General features: G+C 51.4%; 1 protein-coding gene across 2 annotated transcripts in view; it reads right to left on the bottom strand.

The window, feature by feature from the left end:
- Positions 1-5,494: 5,494 nt before the first annotated feature.
- Positions 5,495-22,208, bottom strand: part of C1qtnf1 (C1q and TNF related 1) — a 23,120-nt gene continuing 6,406 nt past the window's right edge. For both annotated transcript variants that reach the window (XM_005350816.2, XM_026780047.1), the window contains exons 2-4: positions 13,683-13,844; positions 10,221-10,360; positions 5,495-8,901 (exon numbers count right to left, since the gene is read on the bottom strand). In XM_005350816.2, coding sequence (XP_005350873.1) covers positions 8,351-8,901; positions 10,221-10,360; positions 13,683-13,837 — 846 coding nt within the window. In that variant the 5' untranslated portion in view covers positions 13,838-13,844 and the 3' untranslated portion in view covers positions 5,495-8,350. The remainder of the gene's footprint in view (positions 8,902-10,220; positions 10,361-13,682; positions 13,845-22,208) is intronic.

Genomic DNA, 22,208 nt, shown 5'->3' with positions numbered 1-22,208 from the left:
TGTGTGTGTGTGTGTGTGTGTGTGTGTAAAACATGCAAGTCTGCAAACATGTCTGTCATCTAGAGGGAGGGGAGGACTGTGGGAATCCTCCTTTTATGAAGCTTCTGCATTACTCAGGTCTCTCACGGAAACTGGAGTTCTCTGTACTTCAGGCTGGTGGCCAGTGAGCCCTAGAGATGGCTTCCTTTCTTTAAAAGTAAAAAAAAACAGATAGATAGATAGATAGATAGATAGATAGATAGATAGATAGATAGATAGACAGACAGACAGACAGACAGACAGACAGACAGACAGACAGACAGTCAGTGTGTGTGGTGTTTGGGAGGGAGCGCCACAGCAAACATGCAGAGGTCAGAAGGCAGGTCTCTCCTTCCATCGGATCCCAGGGACCGCACTTATTCTGCTGGGCTTGGCTGCAGATGTCTGTACCTGGTGAGCCATCTTGCTGACCCCTGTCGATCTCTGTCTCGCCTCCTCTACCTCCCAGCACTGGGGTTGCGGGAATTCCTGGCGCCACCCAGCTGTATGCATAGGTACTGGGAATGCAAACTCTCGTGGACATTCGCAGTCAGCAAGCATGCTCATCCGCTGAGCCACCTCCACTCGGTTGCACTGCCTCACAGGTGAAAGCCTCTCCCACAGCTGGCTTCAGTAAGCCATATCTTCCCTCTTGTTCCTCAGACCATCTTGTCGGGTGTTTGTTCTGCTGATGCTCTCTGTATCTCCTATGGCCTGCTTGTCTGTCTCTGCTACCGTCTTTATAAGGAGGCTTCACAGCTGACCAGCAAGTCCCGGGGAGCCTCCCGTTGGCCCCCTGGCACTGGGATCACAGAGACACCATGGCGCCCGGTTTCTTTATGTGGATTCTGGGGATTGAACTTGGGTCCTCATGCTTGCTCAGCGGGCACGTTACAGACTCATCTGTCTATCCAGCCCCAAAGGCCTTGTTTTGACATCGTCAAGCCATGAATTTTAATATGTTCATTTAAGATGCACAGTCCAGCAAGGCATGATGGCACATGCCTGAAATACCAGCCCCTGAGAGGCAGAAACAGAAGGATCAGTAATTCAAGGTCAGCCTTGGCTACATTGCAAGCTCAAGGCCAGTTCATCTTACGTGAGACTGTCTCAAATAAACCAAAAACGTACTCAGTTCAGTGGCATTTAGTATATTGGCAGAGTGTGCAGCTATGACCACGATTCAGTTTAGAATAGCTAATCACTCCAGATGAAAGTCCTGTCAGTGGCCATTCTCAGACTGTTCTCCAACATACACAGTCCGGGTAGCCCATGGTCTTCCTCCGTGCACTCTCTCTCTGGACACTCCTCCCGTGTGAAGCGGCACCCTGTTGTGACCCTCCGCCTGGCTTCATCCGCTCAGCCTATTCGAGGCCCATCGCTTGCTGTGACACACGATAGCAGCTCACCCCCTCTACTGCTAAGCAATGGGCCTCTTGCATGGTTTCCTCGCCGGTGTGTGTGGCTTCTTTTTGACTCCAGTGTGGTGCTGCCCTGAGCCCAGATGCACGACGTGGGAGCCTGTTTTTGTTTCTCTTAGGCATGTGCTTACCAGTGGCATTTCTGAATCACAGCAACTCTATATTTAACATTTTGAGGAACTTCCAAGTTGTTTTCCAAGGTTTTTATTATTTTTTTTAATATTTTTTTTATTTATTATGTATACAATATTCTTTCTGCGTGTATGCCTGAAGGCCAGAAGAGGGCACCAGACCTCATTTCAGATGGTTGTGAGCCACCATGTGGTTGCTGGGAATTGAACTCAGGACCTTTGGAAGAGCAGGCAATGCTCTTAACCACTGAGCCATCTCTCCAGCCCCCCAAGGTTGTTATTATTATTATTTTGCAAGTTCTGTTCACTTAGAATCGGCAGCAAGCATAACCACTCTGGCCTGCCCCGCTCACTGGCTCCTGCATTTCCAGCTTGTTCTTTTTCGGTCACCATGCCCACTCCGGAATACTTGCTGCAAGTTCTGTGCATTTGCCAAGGTCTTCTCTCCCTCTCTCTCTTTTCCTCCCTCCCTCCCCCTCTCCTTCCTGTTTGGGCTCCCACAAGTGTGTGTGTGTGTGTGTGTGTGTGTGTGTGTGTGTGTGTGTGTGTGCTTGCGGGGAGCAGAGGGTCTTTTGAAGTTGCTTTCTGATTTTTTTTAATTTTTATTTGACAATTTCATAGATGTATATAAAGCATTCTGGTTACTCTCTCCATTCACCCTCTCTTATCCAACGTACACCGCCATTAAACCCCACCCCAACACACATACACATGCACGCATGAACGTCCCTCTCCCAGATTCTATGACTCTTGGTTTTGTTTTGTGACCCATTTAGTTTCTCCAGCACCACAGTATTTGTGCAGCTTGACATGACTCCAGCTGGCTTCGTTAGGACTGCTGTTTTGTTGTCCAGGTACCCCTGGAGCCACCTCTACCCTGTAGGACACACTAAATCCTGAGATAGTCAGCTGAGGGTAGTTAGTGTGCCAGGCGGTGGTGCCCAGTCTGGCATTTGACCGTTGCTGAACAGGTTAACAGTTTCAAGAAAGGCCAGTGTATTCTGGTCACACCTGGCTCTGTCTAGCTTAACACCCGTGTTAGACAGTTGCCGTGATAGCCCGCTGGAAGATGGAAATGAAGGACGATTTATCTGGGTTCCTGGGTTCAAAGGACGGTTCCCATCCTGGAGGGTAGATACAGATAGGCAGCAACAGAGAGGAACCATGACGAGATAAACCCCAAAGGACGCAAGTCCTGTGACCCACTTCCATCAGACACCCGCCGACAGTCCGTCTGAATTATGAACCCATCAATGGTTTGCACTGATTGCCAGAGCCCTGATGAGCGACAGTCCCCCCAAACACACCCAAGAGTGCCTTGGTCATCTCCTGAGAATATTTTCATTCAATCAAGCCGATGGTCAAAATCAAGCAGGCAGGATGCGAGGTCCCACCTCTGGCTTCGCAGAGCTAGTGCCCACCCGTCTCTCTGCCACATAAGACATACTTCTGTTAATACCTGCTTCATGGTCCTGACTCTGTCTCTAAGTTGACGACACCCGGTCCTCGTGCACCCGGCTTGGTTTCCCTGAGGTCTCCTGCCCTCTCCTCCGCCTTCACCTTCTCCGAGCTTGCTCCTGGGCACTTTCTTCTGACTCACCTTCTTGTTTGCTGACTCTTTCTTCACCTTTGTATACTTATTGTATTCCGTGTGTGATTAAATCCGTCCATAGAGTTCTTGGTTTCATTCCTTTAGTCTTTCACTTCTAGTGTTTTCCGCGTGGTTCCAACTCATCGTTCTGTTCTCTGCTACAATCCTGCCTTGTCTTCCTCCATCTCTCCGGCTGCAGCAAGTGTATTATTTTAAATGTTGGTGACAGCTCTGTGTCCTCCCCCTGCCTGGTGAGCCTGCATGCATGCGTTCGTGTGCCTGTCCTCAGCAAGCAGGCCTTCCAGCGGTGTGGACGTTAACTTAGCGGCATCTCTGTGGAGCAGCGAGAAGGGCATTTTCTCTGGCGAGGGAGGAAACATTCCAGACTCCCTAGAGCACACGGGTTTCGAGTCCCATTTTCTGTAGGATTCTCTGAAGTGCGGCCTCTTTGTCTGCTCCGGCCATCTGTTCCAGGAGAAATGGGCCAGACTCCATCCTGTGCTCGGAGGGGTTGGACGTTAGGGCACTCGAGGTCACTCTGCCTTTCTGATCCTTACCCAGCAAGGCAGGGATTTGAGAGAGAAAGTCACGGTCTCCATTACTTGTTCCTCTGGAATGTTCCCCTGGCCCCTGCATCAGCCTCTCAAACTTGAGTGATCTCACATACTAGATGTTGAAAACTGCTTGTTCAGTAGTGTTCTCGGAGGGGCTGCCCCTTATGCTCCTGTCCTACCTTACTGGCTGCTGACTCTGCCTCCACCTCAGCCAAGTCATGATGGGTGGATGCTGAGGATCATAACTCAGAAGGAGCAGGATTCTCCAGCCCTCAACTGAGAGGCGCAGAGAACCCAATCATGTGTGTGAAAGTGTGTGTGTGGTATGCTTGACAGTATGTTAATGTGTATGAGTATTTGGGTGCATGTGTGAATATGAATGTGTTTATATGCTCGTGGGTATGTGACTATCCTGTTATACAACCCAGCAATGCAAAGTGTGTGTGCCTTTCCAATGTCCCTATTAGTCATAGTGTTGTATAAGCATGGTTGGCAATCTTAGAATGTTTTCATCAAGCAACAAACAAACCAACCAACAAACAAACCAACACAGACCAGGTGGTGGCAAGCCTTTAATCCAGCACTCAGGAGGCAGAGGCAGGGGGATCTCTGTGAGTTCGAAGCCAGCTTGGTCTACAAAGGAAGTTCCAGGGCAGCACACATTGGCTGTTGCTCTCATTCTCCCTGCCCAGCCCTGGAGATGCTGGATCAACTTTATAAGATTTTTAACTGCTCTTGCAGAGGACCTGGGTTCAGTTCTCAGAACCAGCAGCTCACAACTGTCTGTACTCCAGTTCCAGGGCCTCTGAAGCCCTCTGCTGGCCTTTGAAGATACACACACGTGGTGGGTATATATGCATGTAGGCAAAACACTCATACAGATAAAAATCAGTCTTAAGAGTGGCATCAGGGCACCAGGGCACATGCCTGTAATCTTGGCACTTGGAAGCTGAAGTCAGAGGACTGACTGCCCCAAGTTTGAGATTTGAGACCAGCCTGGGTTACAGTATAAAATACAATCTACAAGTAAATAAATGGCAAAAGCAGAAACACTGACTTCTGGGCACGGTGAGGCTGTTGCACTCTTGGAGACAACAGTTGTGATTTCTTGTACATGATTGGGCCTGCAGTACTCAGTCATGGGACTGGGAAGGAGTCTCCCAGCCACACCCCTCTCTGAGGATTTACACCTAGGATATGTTCTTCACTTACGGTAGGATGTTCATGCTCCTGTAAACAACCCTACTGAGACTCATTTGGACACACACACACATACACACACATATACGTGCGCACATACACACATATACACATACATACACACATGTACACATACATACATACATAAACACATATACACATACATACACACATATACACACATATACGTGCACACATACACACATATACACATACATACACACATACACACATATACACACATACACAAATACACATACATACATATACACATACACGCATATACACACGCATACATGCACAGAGTAAGAAGACTAGACAGGAAGAAGATGGAATTAGTCCGAGTAAAGGGGAGCAGGAGAGGACTCTGGGGACTGGATATGGTGAAATACATTGCACATGTATGCAATTGTCATAAGGAAACTCTTTATTATATATAATTAACATATGCTAACACTCTGAAAGGTCAGGAGTGTTGGAGCACACCTGTAATCCTGGCATTCAGGAAGTGGAGTCAAGAGGATCAGGAATTCAAGGTCAGGCTTATTCATACATAGTGAGTTCAAGATCAGCCTGGCCCACATGATACCCTTCTTAGAAAAGGAAAAAGCGGGGCGGGGCGGATAGGGAGAAGAATCAGACGGGCCCCAAAGCAAATGCTGCCTTCTTCCCCACGGTGGCCAGGACAACTGTAGATTGCCTGTACCCAGGCCACAGGACAGGGGAGCAGGCAGCCAGTGGCCCTTGACTAAGGCCAACACATTCCTTCCATGCCCCTTTGGGAAAAGCACCGGGTCCCACTTCCAGGCACCAGCAGGGCCTGTCTCTGTCCAGCAGCCTCCACACTGTGGAGAAGGGATCTCGCTTTTTGATCAGGGCCCTGTCCACCTGCTCCGTTTTGGCCCCATCCCAAGACTGGGCATGGCCACATGGGCTCCCAGCACCAGCGTGGCCACATGGGCTCCCAGCACCAGGCAAAGTCAGAAGACCAGCTGTTTGCCAAGCTGCTGATTCTAGCTTCCAAGCCAGCTGCCAGTAGGTGGAAAGGAGGGCTGCCTGCCAACCTTGTTGGCCAGCAGAAAGAAGAAGTGCCTACCCTCCACTGCGGGGCCAGAGAGGGGCTGTCAACAGCGTCCAAGCCCATGAGCCGTCACAAGCTTCACTGTGATCCCCAAAACACACACAGACACCCTGACCTCTGGAGCCTGTCAGTATGTCCATTCACAAATCCCTTAGCAGGTGTGTTTAAGTTAAATCTTGAGCATGAATCCGAAATTTAGGGGAGACCCTAAATGCATCCCTAAGTGTTCTTGAAAGGCGCTGTGGGAAGCAGGTCACTTGGAGTCAGGGCAGGAAGGCTGATATGGTTCCTCCCTCCAGGCAAGGAATGCCTGCAGTCACAGGTGGCCGGAAGTGCCCTTCCCCACTCTTGCTAGGAGCACTACGTTGTTACTTGCTCGCACCTGGATTTTGAACTCTGACCTCCAGAGATTTGTCTGTTTGAAGGCACCTGGTTGGTTTCTGGATTTTCATGCCACAGCCCCAGGACGGTCATACAGATGTCCAGGCTGCAGTGCAGACCAGGGGGCTACCCGCTCTGCTAGTCCCAGGGCCCCACACTCCAGCACAGAAGAACAAACTATGTCCTGTCACTATCCGTGAGTCCCCAGACCCCGTCCACACACCAAACAGCTACTGAACCATACTCAGGAAATCCACGTCTCCCTGGTAGGAACTGGCGATTTGGGCCCTGAGTACAAAGCCAAGAACGCAATTGGCCTTTAAAAGGCAGAAAGTGGCTACTAGATAGGATGAGGGAAGGAGGAAGACTATCCAGTGAGCAAAGAGGTCAGCTTCCTGTAGGTCGCCAAGGCAAGTTTAATGTTTTCTGGACAGAGCAGGGCAAAGCCCAGGTGGCAGTGGGCGTCTGCTGCAGGCACACCCAGGGGACCTGGCTTGCAGAAGCCCCTTCAGAGGTGGTCTCTGCAAACACTGAGCCCCAACAGTCAGACGCCCAGGGCCAGCAGGCAGCAGCAAACAAAACTTGATTGGCACAAAATAGCCAGTACCCAGGCCCTGGTCATCAACACGGGCCGAGATGGGCAAAGGACACAGGTTCTCTGAGATCTGAGAATCAGCCCTGAAGCCGTCCCTGAGTCTGGTAGCAGGATATGAATTTCATGTTTCCTCTTCTACCACATCAGAAGTGACCCAGACATAGGTAGGATGTACTCTCTAGCTTTGTTTGGTTCTCCCCAGCTCCAGGACCACATTGCCATAGGTTGGCTAGAGCTGTGTCAGGCTAGGTATCCTGTCAGACTCATCAGCTCCTGCAGGCTAACGTATCAAGCACCCAGACAGGACACTGAACCAGCGAGAAGATGGGACACAGGCTGCTGAGGGGCAGCTAGATGGACCCCAAATCAAAGGCCTGCTTCCTTCCATGGCTGATCCATCTGGAAGGAGAAATGGGGAACTGGTCCCACAACAAGCAGGGGGCCAACCTGCTGGGGTTCCAGAGCAGCTCAGGGAAGTGAAGGAAAGCCGAGGGGTGCTGGGGTACGCTAGGAGCTTTCCTTCTTATAGAGAAATCTGCAGGTACAGGAATCCCTGAGGTCCCCAGCCACTGGCCAGGAGCCTGTGAGTTGGAGCAAGCCAGATACTGCCCCCAGTTCGGAGTCAAGAACAGTGGGCCTGCTGCCCCTCTTGGGAGCTAACATTTGTTGCCCTGCCCTCACCCTTTCACTATTGTGGCTCAGAAAGACTGACAGGCCCCTGGACAAGACTGCAGCAATTCCACAGAGTTTGGAGGTCAGTCCTGCTGTCCCCAAGAAAGCTCACGCATGGCCTAATAGAGGGCTCCTTCATTGTCATCCTTGGATCCATCCAATGGATTCTTTAGATCCATATTCTCTCTCTCTCTCTCTCTCTCTCTCTCTCTCTCTCTCTCTCTCTCTCAGAGCCAGCTGGCTGAAAGGCCAAAACTAACACTGCTTTCCTGTCTCTTCTCTGTTTTACTTTGTTGCTTTTAAACCCATGGCATTTACTTAATTACGTCCAGGAATGGGAACACACAGGGGCTATGCTCTGGAGCACCCTGTGGCCACAACACACACACCACAGGGTCGTCTAAGGCTTTGTACACAGGAGCTGGAGGTCCCCCAACGTCCTCACAGGCACCCCGCCCAATGATTTCATCTATGGAGAGCAGCAGCCAGACCTGGAATCACACGGCCCTTTGGGCTTCCCAGCGGCCATGGGCATCTTGTCAAAAAAAACAAAACTGAGAAAACCGAGGCCAAAGAGGCCAGGATGGAGAGGAGAGGCAATGGGATCATCCTGGGGCAGGGCTCCAGTGTCCACAGAATACAGGGATGGGCAGGGGTGACAGGCCAGGAGGTCATCAGTCTGGGACAGTCCTGCGGAGGGTGGCGGCTAGGGCTCGAAGGCTGGCTTGACCAGGTAGCCACTGAAGGTGATGTAGGTGTCGAACTCATCGCTGAAGATGGCGTTCTCCCGCTCGCCCTTGAAGAGACGCACCCACACCTCATCCTGCTCCCGCAGCTCCAGCATCAGGCTCTGACTCTGCATGATGCTCCGGTCGCTCACCTGCGCATACAGGATCACCACCTCCTCCTCGTTCTTCATGACGTGCAGGTACGTCTCCTTCTGGTTCCAAGTGTGTACGTTGAGGCTGAAGAAGTAGATGCCTGGCACGTAGCAGTAGAACTTGCCAGTGAACATATTGAAGTGTTCGTAGAGGTTCACAAACTGCGTGTCAAAGACCACGGGCTGGAAGTAGTCGTTACTGTGCAGGGGCTTCTTCCGGCCCACGGAGAAGGCTGCATAATGGCTCTTGCAGCGGTCTCCAGGAGCCCCCATGGACCCCTTCTGCCCTTTGGGACCAATATGGCCCCTGGCACCCGTAGAACCTGTTTTACCATATTTCCCCTGGAGGCCTCGATCCCCTCGGTCACCTTTCTCACCTAAGGGAGAACAAGAAGGGATGAAGCCCCAATGAAGGTCATTCATGTGACTCCACATCCCAGCCCTGACCTGAGCATCGTGCCTAATGCCCCTTAGCAGGAGGCTGCTGGGCAAGGGGACATTTTGGTTCTATCATTAGAGCTAACGTTTCCACTGTCAAGGGTTGCTCTATTTTCAACCAGGAGGCAAGCCTTTTCATTTCCTTTCTGCAAAGTCCTGGCAAAGACAAAGGAACATATGGGTTTGTCCACCAGCAACAGGCTCCGCGGCCAGGCCTGGGCTCACTCTGAGAAAATGGACTGCAGATGTCAGGCAGAAGTCAGAAGTCAGAGCAGGTCCAGGCTGCGAGCGTCCCCTGGGCTTGTGTGACGTTATCTAGAGGAAGGGCACAGCTCCGCAGAGAACGAGCTTGGGCACTGTGTCAAAACAAAGAGCTTCGAAGGTCTGCAAGCCCCATGCACACGGGGTGGAGGCGGAATCCCCAGGCCCTCCTTATGTACGTGCATGTGTGGTGTTTGTGTCCACGTGTGAGATGTATGTGCACACACTCGACAGGCGGAATCCCCAGGCCTCTCCTTATGCATGTGTGGTGTTTGTGTCCACGTGTGAGATGTATGTGCACACACTCGACAGGCGGAATCCCCAGGCCTCTCCTTATGCATGTGTGGTGTTTGTGTCCACGTGTGAGATGCATGTGCACACACCCGACAGGCACGTGGAGAGGCCTGAAGAAGATGTTGGGTGTCCTCTTTTCTCTTTCCACCTCACCTTTTCTTCCCTTAATTTATTTATTTTTATTATATGTGTGTTGGTGTTTTTTTTCCCCATGGATGTAGAATTCCCTGGAACTGGAGTTGCAGGTAGTTGTGAGCTTCCATGGGGGTGCTGGGAATTGAACCTGGTCCTCTGAAAAAGCAATCAGTGCTCTTAACCACTGAGCCACCCACCTTACCTTTTGATGTCAGGTTCTTCATTGAATCCCACTGCTTCAGAAAGCCTGGATTCTAGAATCTGCCTGACTCTGCCTGACTCTGCCCCTCCCCATGCTGGTTGCAGGCACTTGTAGCTATGCCTGGTTTTGATGTGGGTGCTAGGGATTTGAAATTGGGTCTTCTTGCTTTCTCAGCAAGTGCTCTTACCCACTGAGCCATTTCTGTGGCATCCTCTGAGGTCCTCTTCTGCTCATGGAAAACAGTCAGACGACAGCCCATCTCTGCTCTATCTGAGACCTCCGGTCCTACCCAGCCCCACTTAGCAGGATCTCCCTCTCCGTCAATATAGAGCAGCCCCCCCCCGGAAGTGCCCCCAGTCATCTCACCTTTCAGGATGGTGATGTTGATTTGGGGTGGTGGGATTGTCTGGTAGACAGGCGTGCCAGGGTCACAGCATCGGTAGCACCTGGACGTGGGGAGGTCTTTGCCCTGGCTGGGGGTATGCTTCTCATGTGTTTCTTCATCCCTGAGGGAATAAACCACCACAAAATGATAAACTCTTTGAGTTAGGAGCTCTCTTCTGTTGTTGTGGACCAGGGCTTGGCTCCCCTTGGCTCGCCTTCCCCTGGATATGCAATGCTCTGATTAGCATAGGCATGGGAGAGAATCCTGAAATCCTGACTGCAGATAACACACACACATACACGTGCATACACGCACACACACATGCACACACATGCACACACGCGCACATACATGTGTACACACATATGCACGCACGCAAACACACATGCATACATGCACATACACACCATCATAGTAGCAATATATACAAAGCAAAGACAAAGCAAAGGACAATGACCTCAGAACTTCGGTGGAGAGATCTTGCCTGCAGGACTAGGTCTTTTCATGGTCATGAGCTGGGCTGTGAAGCTAGAGCACAACCTACCAGCAACTTCATTCGTAAACAATTTCACTTCATCTTCTGGTGCCCCTGGGCTACAGCAGCCGGTGGACAGCAATGGCTCTACAGCGCCATCTCATGGCCACATGCAACATTGCACCTGAGAGGTGTCTAAGCTGGCCCTTCCCTCTCCCACCCTGATACACGGTTCCCCCCAGGACCATCTGGAGCATGGATCCACACACATCCTGAGTTCAACCACATGAAAACGCAGTTCCTGGAGAAAGATTCACCCACACGTCTCTCCTAAGCTTCAGAACTCCTGCGGGAAGCCTCCATTCCACCCAGTTCAGCAGGCCCCACAGACAACATCACGTGTCCAGAATTGAAGGAGGCCTCACAATGACTCTTTGCCTGTGACACCTGCTGTTTCCAAATGCTTTTTCTGACACGTTCTAGTGACCCATAATGGAGCCTTCTGCATCCCTGAACTTCCCTCTATATCCAGCATGTCCTGGGGAGTCAACCTCTACCCCAGGCACCCCCAGGCATCCCCAGGCTCTGATTATGTCTAAGGCACCATGTGGACAGGTCAGGAGTCCTGGGGTTGTCTTCCCAGCAGCGAGGCACTCTCTGATGCTCCTAGCATTCCTTCCAGAACACCCTCTGAACAAAACCTCTCCTGCAGACTTCCTGGTTCCTCCAGGAGCCTGGATGAGAGTCCCCCTGGCACACACCACAATCAACCACCTCAGCTTCACACTTCACATCCTCTCTTCCCAGACTCCGGCTCCCACCACCCCAACCACCCTCCCCTCCTGCACTACCCACCCCCCTCTGCCTTTTCCTCCCCCACGCAGGAGGGCTCCGGTACCAGCACTGCGGGTGCGGCCCTGCTTCGGAGCCTGGATTGCGGTGTGTTTGTCTGTCTCCCTGTGGCCTTAGGTTTCTAGAAGCCAGAGTCTGTCCTCCAAGTGCAAGAGCGTCTCCAGGACTTAGGAGATGGCGTGACTGACAGCTGACAGCTGCTAATTAATCAATGTCGGCTGAATGAAAACAGGGGAGAGGAAGAAGAAACAAAGGAATGGGTTTCTCGGCCCCAAATCCTGCCTGGAACCTTGAATATGAAATTGACCCAATGCTCAGGAGCGTGAAGAAATCCAAAGCCAGCATGGAGCCTTGTGCAGACTGTTAGTATTCAGGTACTGTCATTTGGGGACCTGGAAGAGTGTTTTGTGCCCTGCATCACGCTTGTGTGCATGGCAGACAGTAGCCTGTCCCTTTAAGAAGACAAGTTCTGCCTACTCAAGTTCTCTCTTCTGAAGAGGCAGGCAGGTCTTTCCTCTCTCCAGCTCCCTCTACCTCTCTCTGTGTGTCTGTCTGTCTCTGTCTCTCTCTCTCTCCCATTCTCTCTTCCCTTCCTATCCCCTTTAGCTCAATAAACTCCGCACTCAAGCTATGTCTGCACGGCAGTGTAGTCTCTCACCTGCCACACTCAAGTCTGTCTGCATGGTGTATTCTCTCACCTGCCGCTAAGGTCCCAACTCTGGCTGTATCACAATATAGACCTCTAGAATGTCATGTTTGATGTCCCTACAAAGTATCTCCCGTAGCCATGGGTCTGTATATCACTGAGGGTCACAGACATGAAGGCAAGTGACGCCCTGACGAACTTTATAACCTTTGGGGGAAAGCTGACACCTGGCCTGCCAGGTCCACCCTCACCAGCACATTCTGACCTGGGAGGCAGACAGACTCCCTGGTGGGTAGACAGACAGACTCCCTGGTGGGTAGACAGACAGAATCCCTGGTGAATAGACAGACAACAGAATTCCTGGTGGGTAGCAGACAGGCAGAGAGGCCATGGCTAAGTACTAAAGGTGGCGAATTTCCATGGCTGGCTTCTTCTTCATCCTCTTGACCTGAGACCAAATCCTGACAGCTTCAGGAAAACCATTGAAGGCTTTGGTCCCCCACCAGCAGGTCCCTTGCTGACCGACTAGATCAACAGATTCAAGGCCAGCTCAGGACGTGGTCACAACTGTCGTGGGCCAATCAACCAAATGTCTTCAAACTGACCAACCCTGAACTGGGGAGGAAAACTCCTGAGGTACTTTCAAACCTCAGCGCTGGAGAAGAGACAGGATGTTTTGGCTTCCAGAGATCTCCCTCTGCAAAGCAGATGTGTTTTGCATCTCTGTGTGCGTGCCTGCTTCCTGCGTGTGTCTCCTCACCCCCAGTAAATGCCATCCTTCAACTGCTGCTGCTGTCTGCGGTGTCTGAGATTTCTCTGTCGCCACCTGTTGTGTTTGAGATTTTTCCTGGTTTTTTGTCTGTTGTTTTAAGTCTTTAACTAGCAGAGAAAACAATCCTGATTAAGACCCCTAGATGGTATTGCCATTTTATAAGGGAATAAGTCGTTGAGGCCACTTGTCCCTGTCTCCTGCTTGCCTGTGTACCCAGAGCCCTGGTGCACTTTCCCCAGAGACTAAGCTAGAAGGCAAAGGCAATTGGAAGAACGGACCAGGAGCCTTTTCATTATAGACATTTAAAGTTCGTGCAGACTCGGCTACCCTGGGGTTAGAGTAAGGCTGGACCACCATCCTCAGAGTCAGACAAGATGCCCAAGTCAGCAGAAGGAGAAAGTCACTGTTAAAGGAAGCCGCTTGTTGGTTCCTGACTGCTCAGCCAAAAAAAAAAAAAAAAAAATCACACAGAAACTGTATTAATTAAATCACTGCTTGGCCCATTAGCTCTAGCTTCTTATTAGCTAACTCTTTCACTGCCTCTCTGACCTCCAGGACCAACCTCCCTAAAGACCATGCCACAGCTTCCGCTTTGCCCCCTGGCAGCTCTAGGCCGCCAGCCCTGGAGTTCCCCAAACCTCACACACTTGACCCGGTCAGCTCAGAACCCCTGCCAGCATGGAGTCACAGCCCCTCACCTCTTCTCATGGTCCAGAGGAGGTGGCAGCTCCTCTTTCTCTTCCCACTCCAGCTGTTCCTGCTGACCCCGGGGCACAAGGCTCAGGGCTGGGCCCCAGGCAATGGCGAGCAGCAGGCAGCATCCCAGCGTGAATCCCCGTCCATAGGAGCCCATCTTTCTGCTAAAATACAAGGAGAGGGTGTTGGTTAGGAAGGAACTCTACAGAGAAACAACCGACGGTGAGGACTGTTTGCCTGTGCGTGGCGCGCGTGCACACACGCACACACACACACACACACACACATGCACACACACGCACACACACACACACGCACGCACTGGTCCACAGGAACTACAGACTCACTAAGCACAGTTTCACCTGCACCAATCTCTCCGGAAGGTGGTCCATCACCTGCAGCCCCTGACAATAAACAGAATAATCCCAAGTGAGTCCAGGGCAACTGCAAGTCCCTCCCCAGAGGGGTTTGTGGACAAAAACTGGCTGCCGCTGTTTTCTGCCAGCAGGGGGCGCTGGGCAAGTGTTCATTTGCAAGTGATGCAGAGAAAGTCACCCAGCCAACTCTCAGCCCCCTGTCTCACAGCCCCCCTCCTGCCAAGCAAAAGCCTGGGAAGGATCCTCCTCTTCCGATATGGAGACCATCCTTCAAGCCATTTCTCAATCCCAGGTGCTTCCCCCACCACTGGCTAAAGAAAGTGGTGTGTGTGTGTGTGTGTGTGTGTGTGTGTGTGTGTGCTGAGTACATGTTTAAATACTTTATCTTCCCATCATCTCTAAGTGCATGGCCTGGGGAAAGCAGGGCCAGGCCCTCTTCCCCTTTGGCTGCACACCACAGTCTGTGGTGCAGCCTTTGGTTTCTCAAACCTAGGACTCCTCTTAAACTTCAGCTTCTGGTTCAGCTACCCAGGGCAAGGCCTCGGGGTCTCTGTGTTTTCAGGATATCCGGGTACTGCCGAGGGTCTACCAACAGATAACACTTTGCATGCCACCTTCTTAGTCACTCCCCACCCCCGCCAGCCCTGGCACCTGTCAGCAGGCCTGCATGCCTGCTCCTTAGTCTGGAGCACCTTTGTCCTGCTTGGATTGATAAGCAGCGAAGGGGCCCCGGAAGCAGCACCAGGCACCCAGGCGCAAGTCTTGTGTCCTTGCAATTAATTCTTCGGGCCCCGTGAGGTAAGGGTAGGTCTGGGAACATGTCCTCATTAGTCACTTCTATCCCACCCAGGCCTCGTGTGATCCCGTGGCTAATCTTTCCAGGAGACGATATTCATTCATTAGTGTTCTGTGCATAATGAGAAGAGAGGGGGCTGGGATGATCTTCTGGTCGTCAAAGCGCTTGCCTTGCAGGCACAAGGAACTGAGTCCCTTCCCTAGAATCCACGTACAAAATAAAAGTAAATAAAAGCTGAGTATGGTAGCCAGTACTTACAGCCCCAAATCATGAAGTCAGAGAAAGGCAGAAGCCAGGAGCTCACCAGCCAGCCAGCCTCACCTGCTTGATGAGTTCTAAGCCTATGGAAGACCCTGTCCCAAAAGACAAGGCAGCCAGCGGTGGTGGCAACGGTGGTGCGGTGGCGCATGCCTTTAATCCCAGCACTCAGGAGGCAGAGGCATGCGGATCTCTGTGAGTTTGAGGCCAGCCTGGTCTGGTCTACAGAGTGAGTTTTAGGACAGCCAGGGTCATACAGAGAAACCCTGTCTTGGAAAAAAAAAAAAAAGGTAGATAGAATCTGAGGAAGAACAGCCTAGTGTGTCCTAAAGCCTTCATAGAATCTGAGGAAGAACAGCCGAGTGTGTCCTTCAGCCTTCACAGAATCTGAGGAAGAACAGCCGAGTGTGTCCTAAAGCCTTCATACATGTTCACACGTGCACATACCTGGACATCCTCAGCACACGTGTGCACACGTCCAAGACACACAGGGAGAAGACAGAGGGACAGAACTGCTGGCCTAGGGCTACCCCGAGGCACCTGGCTACCCTGGAGCACAGACAAGCTAAACTCAGGTGACACCAGCCCAGCTGGCCCTGTGAAGACCCACTTCGTACTAAACGCTGCCTCTTGTTGATGCCTCCCCAGCCCTGACCTGGGAAAACCTCCCTGTTCCGTAGTTTTCTATATCAGGCTCTCTCCAGCCATGGAGACTTTTGCTTGGCCCTGTGAATCCCTGCCACAAATGGATGTCTCTGGCCCAGCCAAGTGTCCTGCAGCATCCTGGACTCCACCAGTACTCAACAAATATTTATCGAGCAAGTTCTCTTGATCTGTTTATTTCTCTATTTCTGTATTTCCCGTTTCCCCCTGGTATCTTCCTAATTATGTTCCCCGCCCCTGGAACTGTCAAGCTTGCATCTGGCAAAAAGAAGTTTTTCTTTCTTTAAGCTTGGGTCTGTTTGGGTTTTTTGTTTTTTTTTTTTTTGTTTTTCTTTTTCCTCGCTGTGTAGCCCGGGTTGGCTTCAAATTCTCAATTCTCCTGTCTCAGTGTAGTTATGCACCACCACATTAAGCTTAAATTTGATTTTTCTATAAATTTAAATATATACATACATGTAACAAAATCATACATATATATATGTAACAAAATCCATGTATGTTTGGGGACATATGAATGGAAGCAGACAAAAAGCCACCTTTGGTTGTCCTAACCCAAGGGTTCTTGCTAACATTTGAAGCTGGACAGTCCCCCTTATATTGGACCCTGTCCTGTATATTTAAGGGGGCTTTGTGGGATCCCAGCCTCTACCCCAAAAGGCTGTTAGCACCCTTGTCAGTTTGTAACAACCAAGGACTCCAGACACTGCCCTCTGTCTGTTCCCTCAGGGCAAAGTTACTCCCATCCGGGAACCAGTGCTGTGGCCCCATGCAATGCTGGTGTGTCTCCTTTCAGTCAAGAAAGGGAATTTTAAACATATTTGTCAGAAAAGAGGTGCCCAGAGCTGGGCTAGAAATGAGACATGGGTGGAGTGTCAGGTAACAGCCCCCATGGTATTCAGGGGCTCCACTGATGGCAGTGAGGTGGGCAGAGTGGTCCCCCAAAGCGGGCGTGCACACACACACACACACACACACACACACACACACACATACATGCATGCACACACACTGAACCTCCTTTGCAAGTTCAAATCAAGCCAAGGCTAAAACATTCTCATCCTCGACACCCTCTTAACAACCATTTAGCCAAATCCTTCAGCAAAATCAGCCTGGTCAGATTAGGATCATTTCAGTCACATTTGGGCAAAACCAATATTACCCAGCACCTAACCTAATTTGCCCACAGATCCCCTGTCTCCATTCGCAGCACAGTGCTGTCTCCCCACAAGGGGTGACACTTCCCTGCAGTGAGGCCATCGTGGAATGTGCTCCACACAGAGAGGTAGGTTCACAGAAGGCCAGGACACCCTGACACCATGGGCATCATGCCCCCATCAAGACTCATACAGCCTGTCTCTAGGTTGTGTTGTAGTAAGAGTCCCTCAAGGCAACCCCAGCATGACCCTCCAGGTCTTTCGCAGCCTCTCCCGTCCTTGTCAAGGAGAGCTGAGTTCCACGGGAAACTCTGTCATCTTATTCCTCCCTCTAAGTTCCACAGAAGCTGCAGAGCCGAGCCCAGCACCCTTCCTCAGCCCACCCAACCTTCACCCCAGCAAGGGGAATCTCCCTTTGCAGAAGAAATACAGTTACTTCCAGAAAGGGGGGCATGTGAGGGCATGGGAAAAATCCTTGCTGGGATGTCTTATCCCTTCCCAGACCTCATGTGGTAGGTCCTTTACGGAAACCAGTGTTCATCCACAAGCTTAGCTTGTCCTATTGTTTCTGGCCCCGCCTGTGTGTGGATGGTGGCCTCCTGGTGTGAAGCTGCCTGTGTGGGTTTGGCCCTGGTATCCTCCCCACACACACACCTCCCCACCTCAGCTCAGTGCCATTGACAAAAGCATTTTGTAAACACTGTTTTCTTCCTTAATCCTCATCCGGTAAGCAGCCAGCGGTTCAGAGAGGCGAGAAGCCTGTAATCTCCTCCAGCGGCCAGGAGCCTGGGAAGGAGTCAGAGCCACCCTCTCAGCTGGCAATTTAACACAGGCATGGCTTACGGCATGTCATTGTGCAAGAGTTGGGGGTGAGGGCGGAGGAGGTGATTCAGCCATAAATTAAATGTATCCCCGATCTCAACTGTCTAACAGTCCAGGGAGAGAAACACACAAACGCTCAAGACTGGATGACGAGAGATGAGCAGGGAACATTCTAGAACCTTGCTCTTAGAACAGAGGCCATTGTGGTATCAAAACCAATTAAAATAAAACTCCAGTTAAGCACTAAGCATGGGATACATACCTGTCATCCCAGAATGCACCAGGAAGAGAGACAGAAAGAGCTCAGGACAGTCTCTGCCTCCCCTTCCTGGTATTATTCCTGCAGGCCACCGCACTGGCATTTTTTACACAGATTCTGAGGATCAAACTCTTGTCTGTGTGCTTTTAATGCAAGCGCTTTGCCAACTGGACTATCGCACCTGCCTGAAGATCTCAAGTCTGAAGCTAGTCTGGGCTACTTACTGAGACTATCTCAAAGGGGCTGAGGGTTTAGGTCAGCTGTAGAGCGCCTTACTAACATGGACAAGGTACTGGATTCTATCCATAGAATAATAATAAAATGCAATTCCAAGTTCTGCTCCCCAGGCAGGCCAGTCACGTCCCAAGCTCTGGGCAATTGCGTGCATGGCGGTATTGCTGCCATATTGGAAGGGACAGTGCAGAACATATTGGGCATGGCTGTCAGGTCCAAGGGGGACTCTGTTCTAGATTAAAATGAGGCCAGCGGGGGCGGAGGCAGGAGTTGTGAACTGAAATCTGGGAAGCATTTAGACTTCTTCCTCACTTGTATCCGGCACATCTAATCCACCACTGGCCTTCATCACAGCCTCGAAGGTCATTTGTCCTTCCTGTCACTGACCCTACCAGATGATTTCCAGGGGCTCTGGCTGCCTCCCAGACAAGCATCTTTGTCCAGCTTTGCCGAGGCCTGGACAGCACCCTAGCGTTTCACACTCATTTCCCAGGAAGCCTGGCAAAGATAGGACTGGATCCCCCCTCCCCTCCCCATGCGTCCCTAATGGCTTCAAGCTGCTCCTTGTTTGAGCAGGGCACTGCCACCCCTCCACCGCCGCCGCTTTCCTCCTGCATGCACTGGGAAGCCAGGGCCTGCCCACCTCTGCCTTGGCCCTGGGTAGAACTGACTTCAACCACTGAGGAGTGTGAAGGACCCATGTCCATGTGAGGACCGGATTCAGCCAAGGAAGAGAAAAAGCCACACTGAGGTGGCCTTCAGGTTTCCTAACATGACATCAGTGCTTAGGCATCTCCTTTATCATGAGATCATTTATCCCTCAAACACCTAAACGGGAAGAACTAGAGCGTGGTGGAGTGACTTCCAGTCCGTGGTGAGCCCTGAACGTGCTTTGGTCTAGAAGCCTCTTCAATATATAATTTCTTTTTTTAAAATATTTATTTATTATGCATACAATATTCTGTCCAGACCTCATTACAGATGGTTGTCAGCCACCATGTGGTTGCTAGGAATTGAACTCAGGACCTTTGGAAGAGCAGGCAATGCTCTTAACCGCTGAGCCATCTCTCCAGCCCCCTTCAATATATAATTTCGCTGCTTGGATTCAGCAGCCCACGCTGGCTGGTCAGAGGTTCTGCCTCTTCCCCCCAGATTCTTAATGAAGACAGCTAGGGAGCCTGGACTTCTGATGGCAGATGGCCTCACGTGTGTTTCAGGGCCTACCTCCTCCAGAAATCACCATCCTTCCCTTTTACATCTTTTCCTGTTCCTGTCTTGGAAAAGGGGGGCTTACTTTTTTAAGGTTTGGGGGTTTCCTCCAAAGCCCAAGCCCAGGGAGGGAGAAGGGGGAATCTTCCAGGACAGCCAGCTTTTGAGCTCAGGACTCTTTGTCCCTGGATGCAAGTGAAGTCTTGTCTGGGGCAAAACCGAGAAAGGAAAGATCAGGATTTCTCCATCCCAAAGCAGCTCCATCCTCTACACCCTGTCCAGGAAGACTCACCTGGAGCAGCCTGCCCAGGCCCTGCCATGTGGCTGTCAGGCCTCCAGCCCAGTGGCACCTGACCAGTCCAGCCTGCAGGGCTCCATGCTTCCTCAAGAAAACAAAGATCTCCTTGAGGAGACAGCTGTCCTTAGGTCACCTCCCAGCTGGGCCCCCTCCTGCTCAGAGCTCACCCTTCTTTGAGAACTGTGAGAAAAGAGGCCCCAGGAGCTTGTGCCAGAGCCCCACTCTGCAGGTGGCCTGGCCCACGGCCCATTTCTTTGGCACCAGCAATGATGCTGCCCTGGGGGCTGACCACTCCCAAGACCCAGGGAGAAAAGAACCTGGGGATTCTGTGCCCTGGCTCTAGCACGCCCAGCCCTCTGCGAGCAGCACAGACTGGCCTTTGTCTGGGTCCCCCAAGCCTGGACATCCCCCAGAACTTCACAGGAACCGCCCGAGGATGCTCTCCAAGAGGGAAGGCTGCCCTCTACCTAGTGACTCCTGGGTACGCAAGGGTTTCTCTGTGTAGCCCTGGTTATCCTGGATCTCGCTCTGTAAACTAGACAGGCCTCGAACACACAGAGATCCACCTGCCTCTGCCTCCCAAGGGCTGGGATTAAAGGCTTGTGCCAGCGCCACCTGGCCAGCATCTATCAATCTTGTTACTACCTATTCCAGCCCAGACTGCTCACACCACCCTCGCCACCTGGTGGTACCAAGTTCTTTGCAATGCCCGAGTACTTTAGTTATTTATTTTGTTGTTGTTACTATCTTGAGAAAGGGTTTCTGCTCTGTAGCCCACTTACTATGTAGACTCTGTTCTCATGGCAATCCCCTGTCTCAGCCTCCTGAGTGCTGGGATTACAGGCGTAAGAGACCATGCCCAATGTAAACGCTTTGAAATATCTACCAGTTGAGCCTGGAGAGATTAAGAGGACTCCCAGCAAAACCCCTGTAACTTCTGTTCCACAGGACCTGTCTTCTGGCCTCCAGGGGCACCCACACACGGGTAGAATGCACTCACACAGAAACATGTGCACACACATACATAAGGACAGAAAATAAGGGCTGGAGAGATGGCTCAGAGGTTAAGAGCACTGAGTGTTCATCCAGAGGTCCTGAGTTCAATTCCCAGAATCCACATGGTGGATCACAACCATCTGTAATGAGATCTGGCGCCCTTTTTAGGTGTGCAGGCATACATGCAGGCAGAACAAATAAATAATAAACCTTAAAAAAAAATCTTCAGAACACCTCTAGTTTGGGCACTCCCTTCATTTGCACCAGGTTCTGACCTACCCTGTCTATTGAGTGTACCTCTCCTTGTGGAAGGAAGGAGGGAAGGAAGGAAGGAAGGAAAGAAGGAAGGAAGGAAGGAAGGAAGGAAGGAAGGAAGGAAGGAAGGAAGGAAGGAAAGAAACCTTGAACTTACATGGCCCAGGCTGGCCTTGAGCTCACCACCACCCTGCCTCAGCCTCCCTGGTGCTGAACACCCACGGATCTCCTTTCTTGGACTCCCCACAAGACAATTGCTTTCCAAGACCGCTTCCTCAGCTCCTCTTGCTCCAAATCCTTCCTGTCTGTCATGCCTTTAACGGACACCAACCCAACCCATCCTCTCCCAGGAGTGCTGAGCCTCCCACGTCTGTGATTTCCAACACACCAGCCCACAGGGCTGTTTTAATTAGTTGAGACTAAACACCATAAAACTTCACATCCTGTGTCAGACGCATTCAAGCTTCCCACTAGACTAGTGGCCACCAGACTGGGCAGCCCGCTGGTTGGACTTCTGACTATGGCTTTGATCAGGGAGGCTCTGTATCTGTGTTCCCAAATGCCTGCTTGGTGACCCTAGTCTGCCCTACCATGGGATTAACTTCAATTAACACGCTGTCTCCCTGTTCCCACAAACCTGGCTTCTCCCAGCTTGGGCTAGCAGTTAGGTGAGAGACGGCACTGTTCCCTGGGGCTGAAAGTGTGGGAGCTGCTAAGACCCACACTTTTCATGCACCTTCCACGTCTAAGCCATTGCCAAGCTCCCAAAGGTCTCTGCCCCTTGGGTCCTGCCTGCACCAAGTCTTCCCCGGATGGTCCAGGGTCTCCCTGCCTCCCAGAGGCAGCTTTAAGATGCAAATTGGAGCATCGTTCTTGACGTCAAGGGTGTCCGGTGACAAGAAAGGAAATGTAAATCCTGAGCATCAACACTGACCTCTTCCTCCCCCACCACTCAGCCACCTATGAGGTCTTTAGATGGGTGCCCCGCTACCCCTCCCCAGCCATGTCTTCAGAACCAGCCTCCCTCAGCAGCCTTCCTGGACTGCTCCACTGTTGCTGACCCTTCCTCAGCATCTAGTACAGAGCTGCTCTGTCATCACTGGTGTCCTGAGTGAGCCCCCAGGAATTATGAACTCCTGGGAGATGGGACTGTTTCGTTCCTACACCCTTTGGCATCTGGGGTCACTTTAAAAATACTTATTTTTAG

This window comes from Microtus ochrogaster, chromosome 7 (genome assembly GCF_000317375.1).
Source record: "Microtus ochrogaster isolate Prairie Vole_2 chromosome 7, MicOch1.0, whole genome shotgun sequence".
In the NCBI taxonomy this organism is placed as follows: domain Eukaryota; kingdom Metazoa; phylum Chordata; class Mammalia; order Rodentia; family Cricetidae; genus Microtus; species Microtus ochrogaster.
Note: the sequence above shows the minus strand (reverse complement) of the source record. Positions and strands in the feature narration are given on the sequence as shown.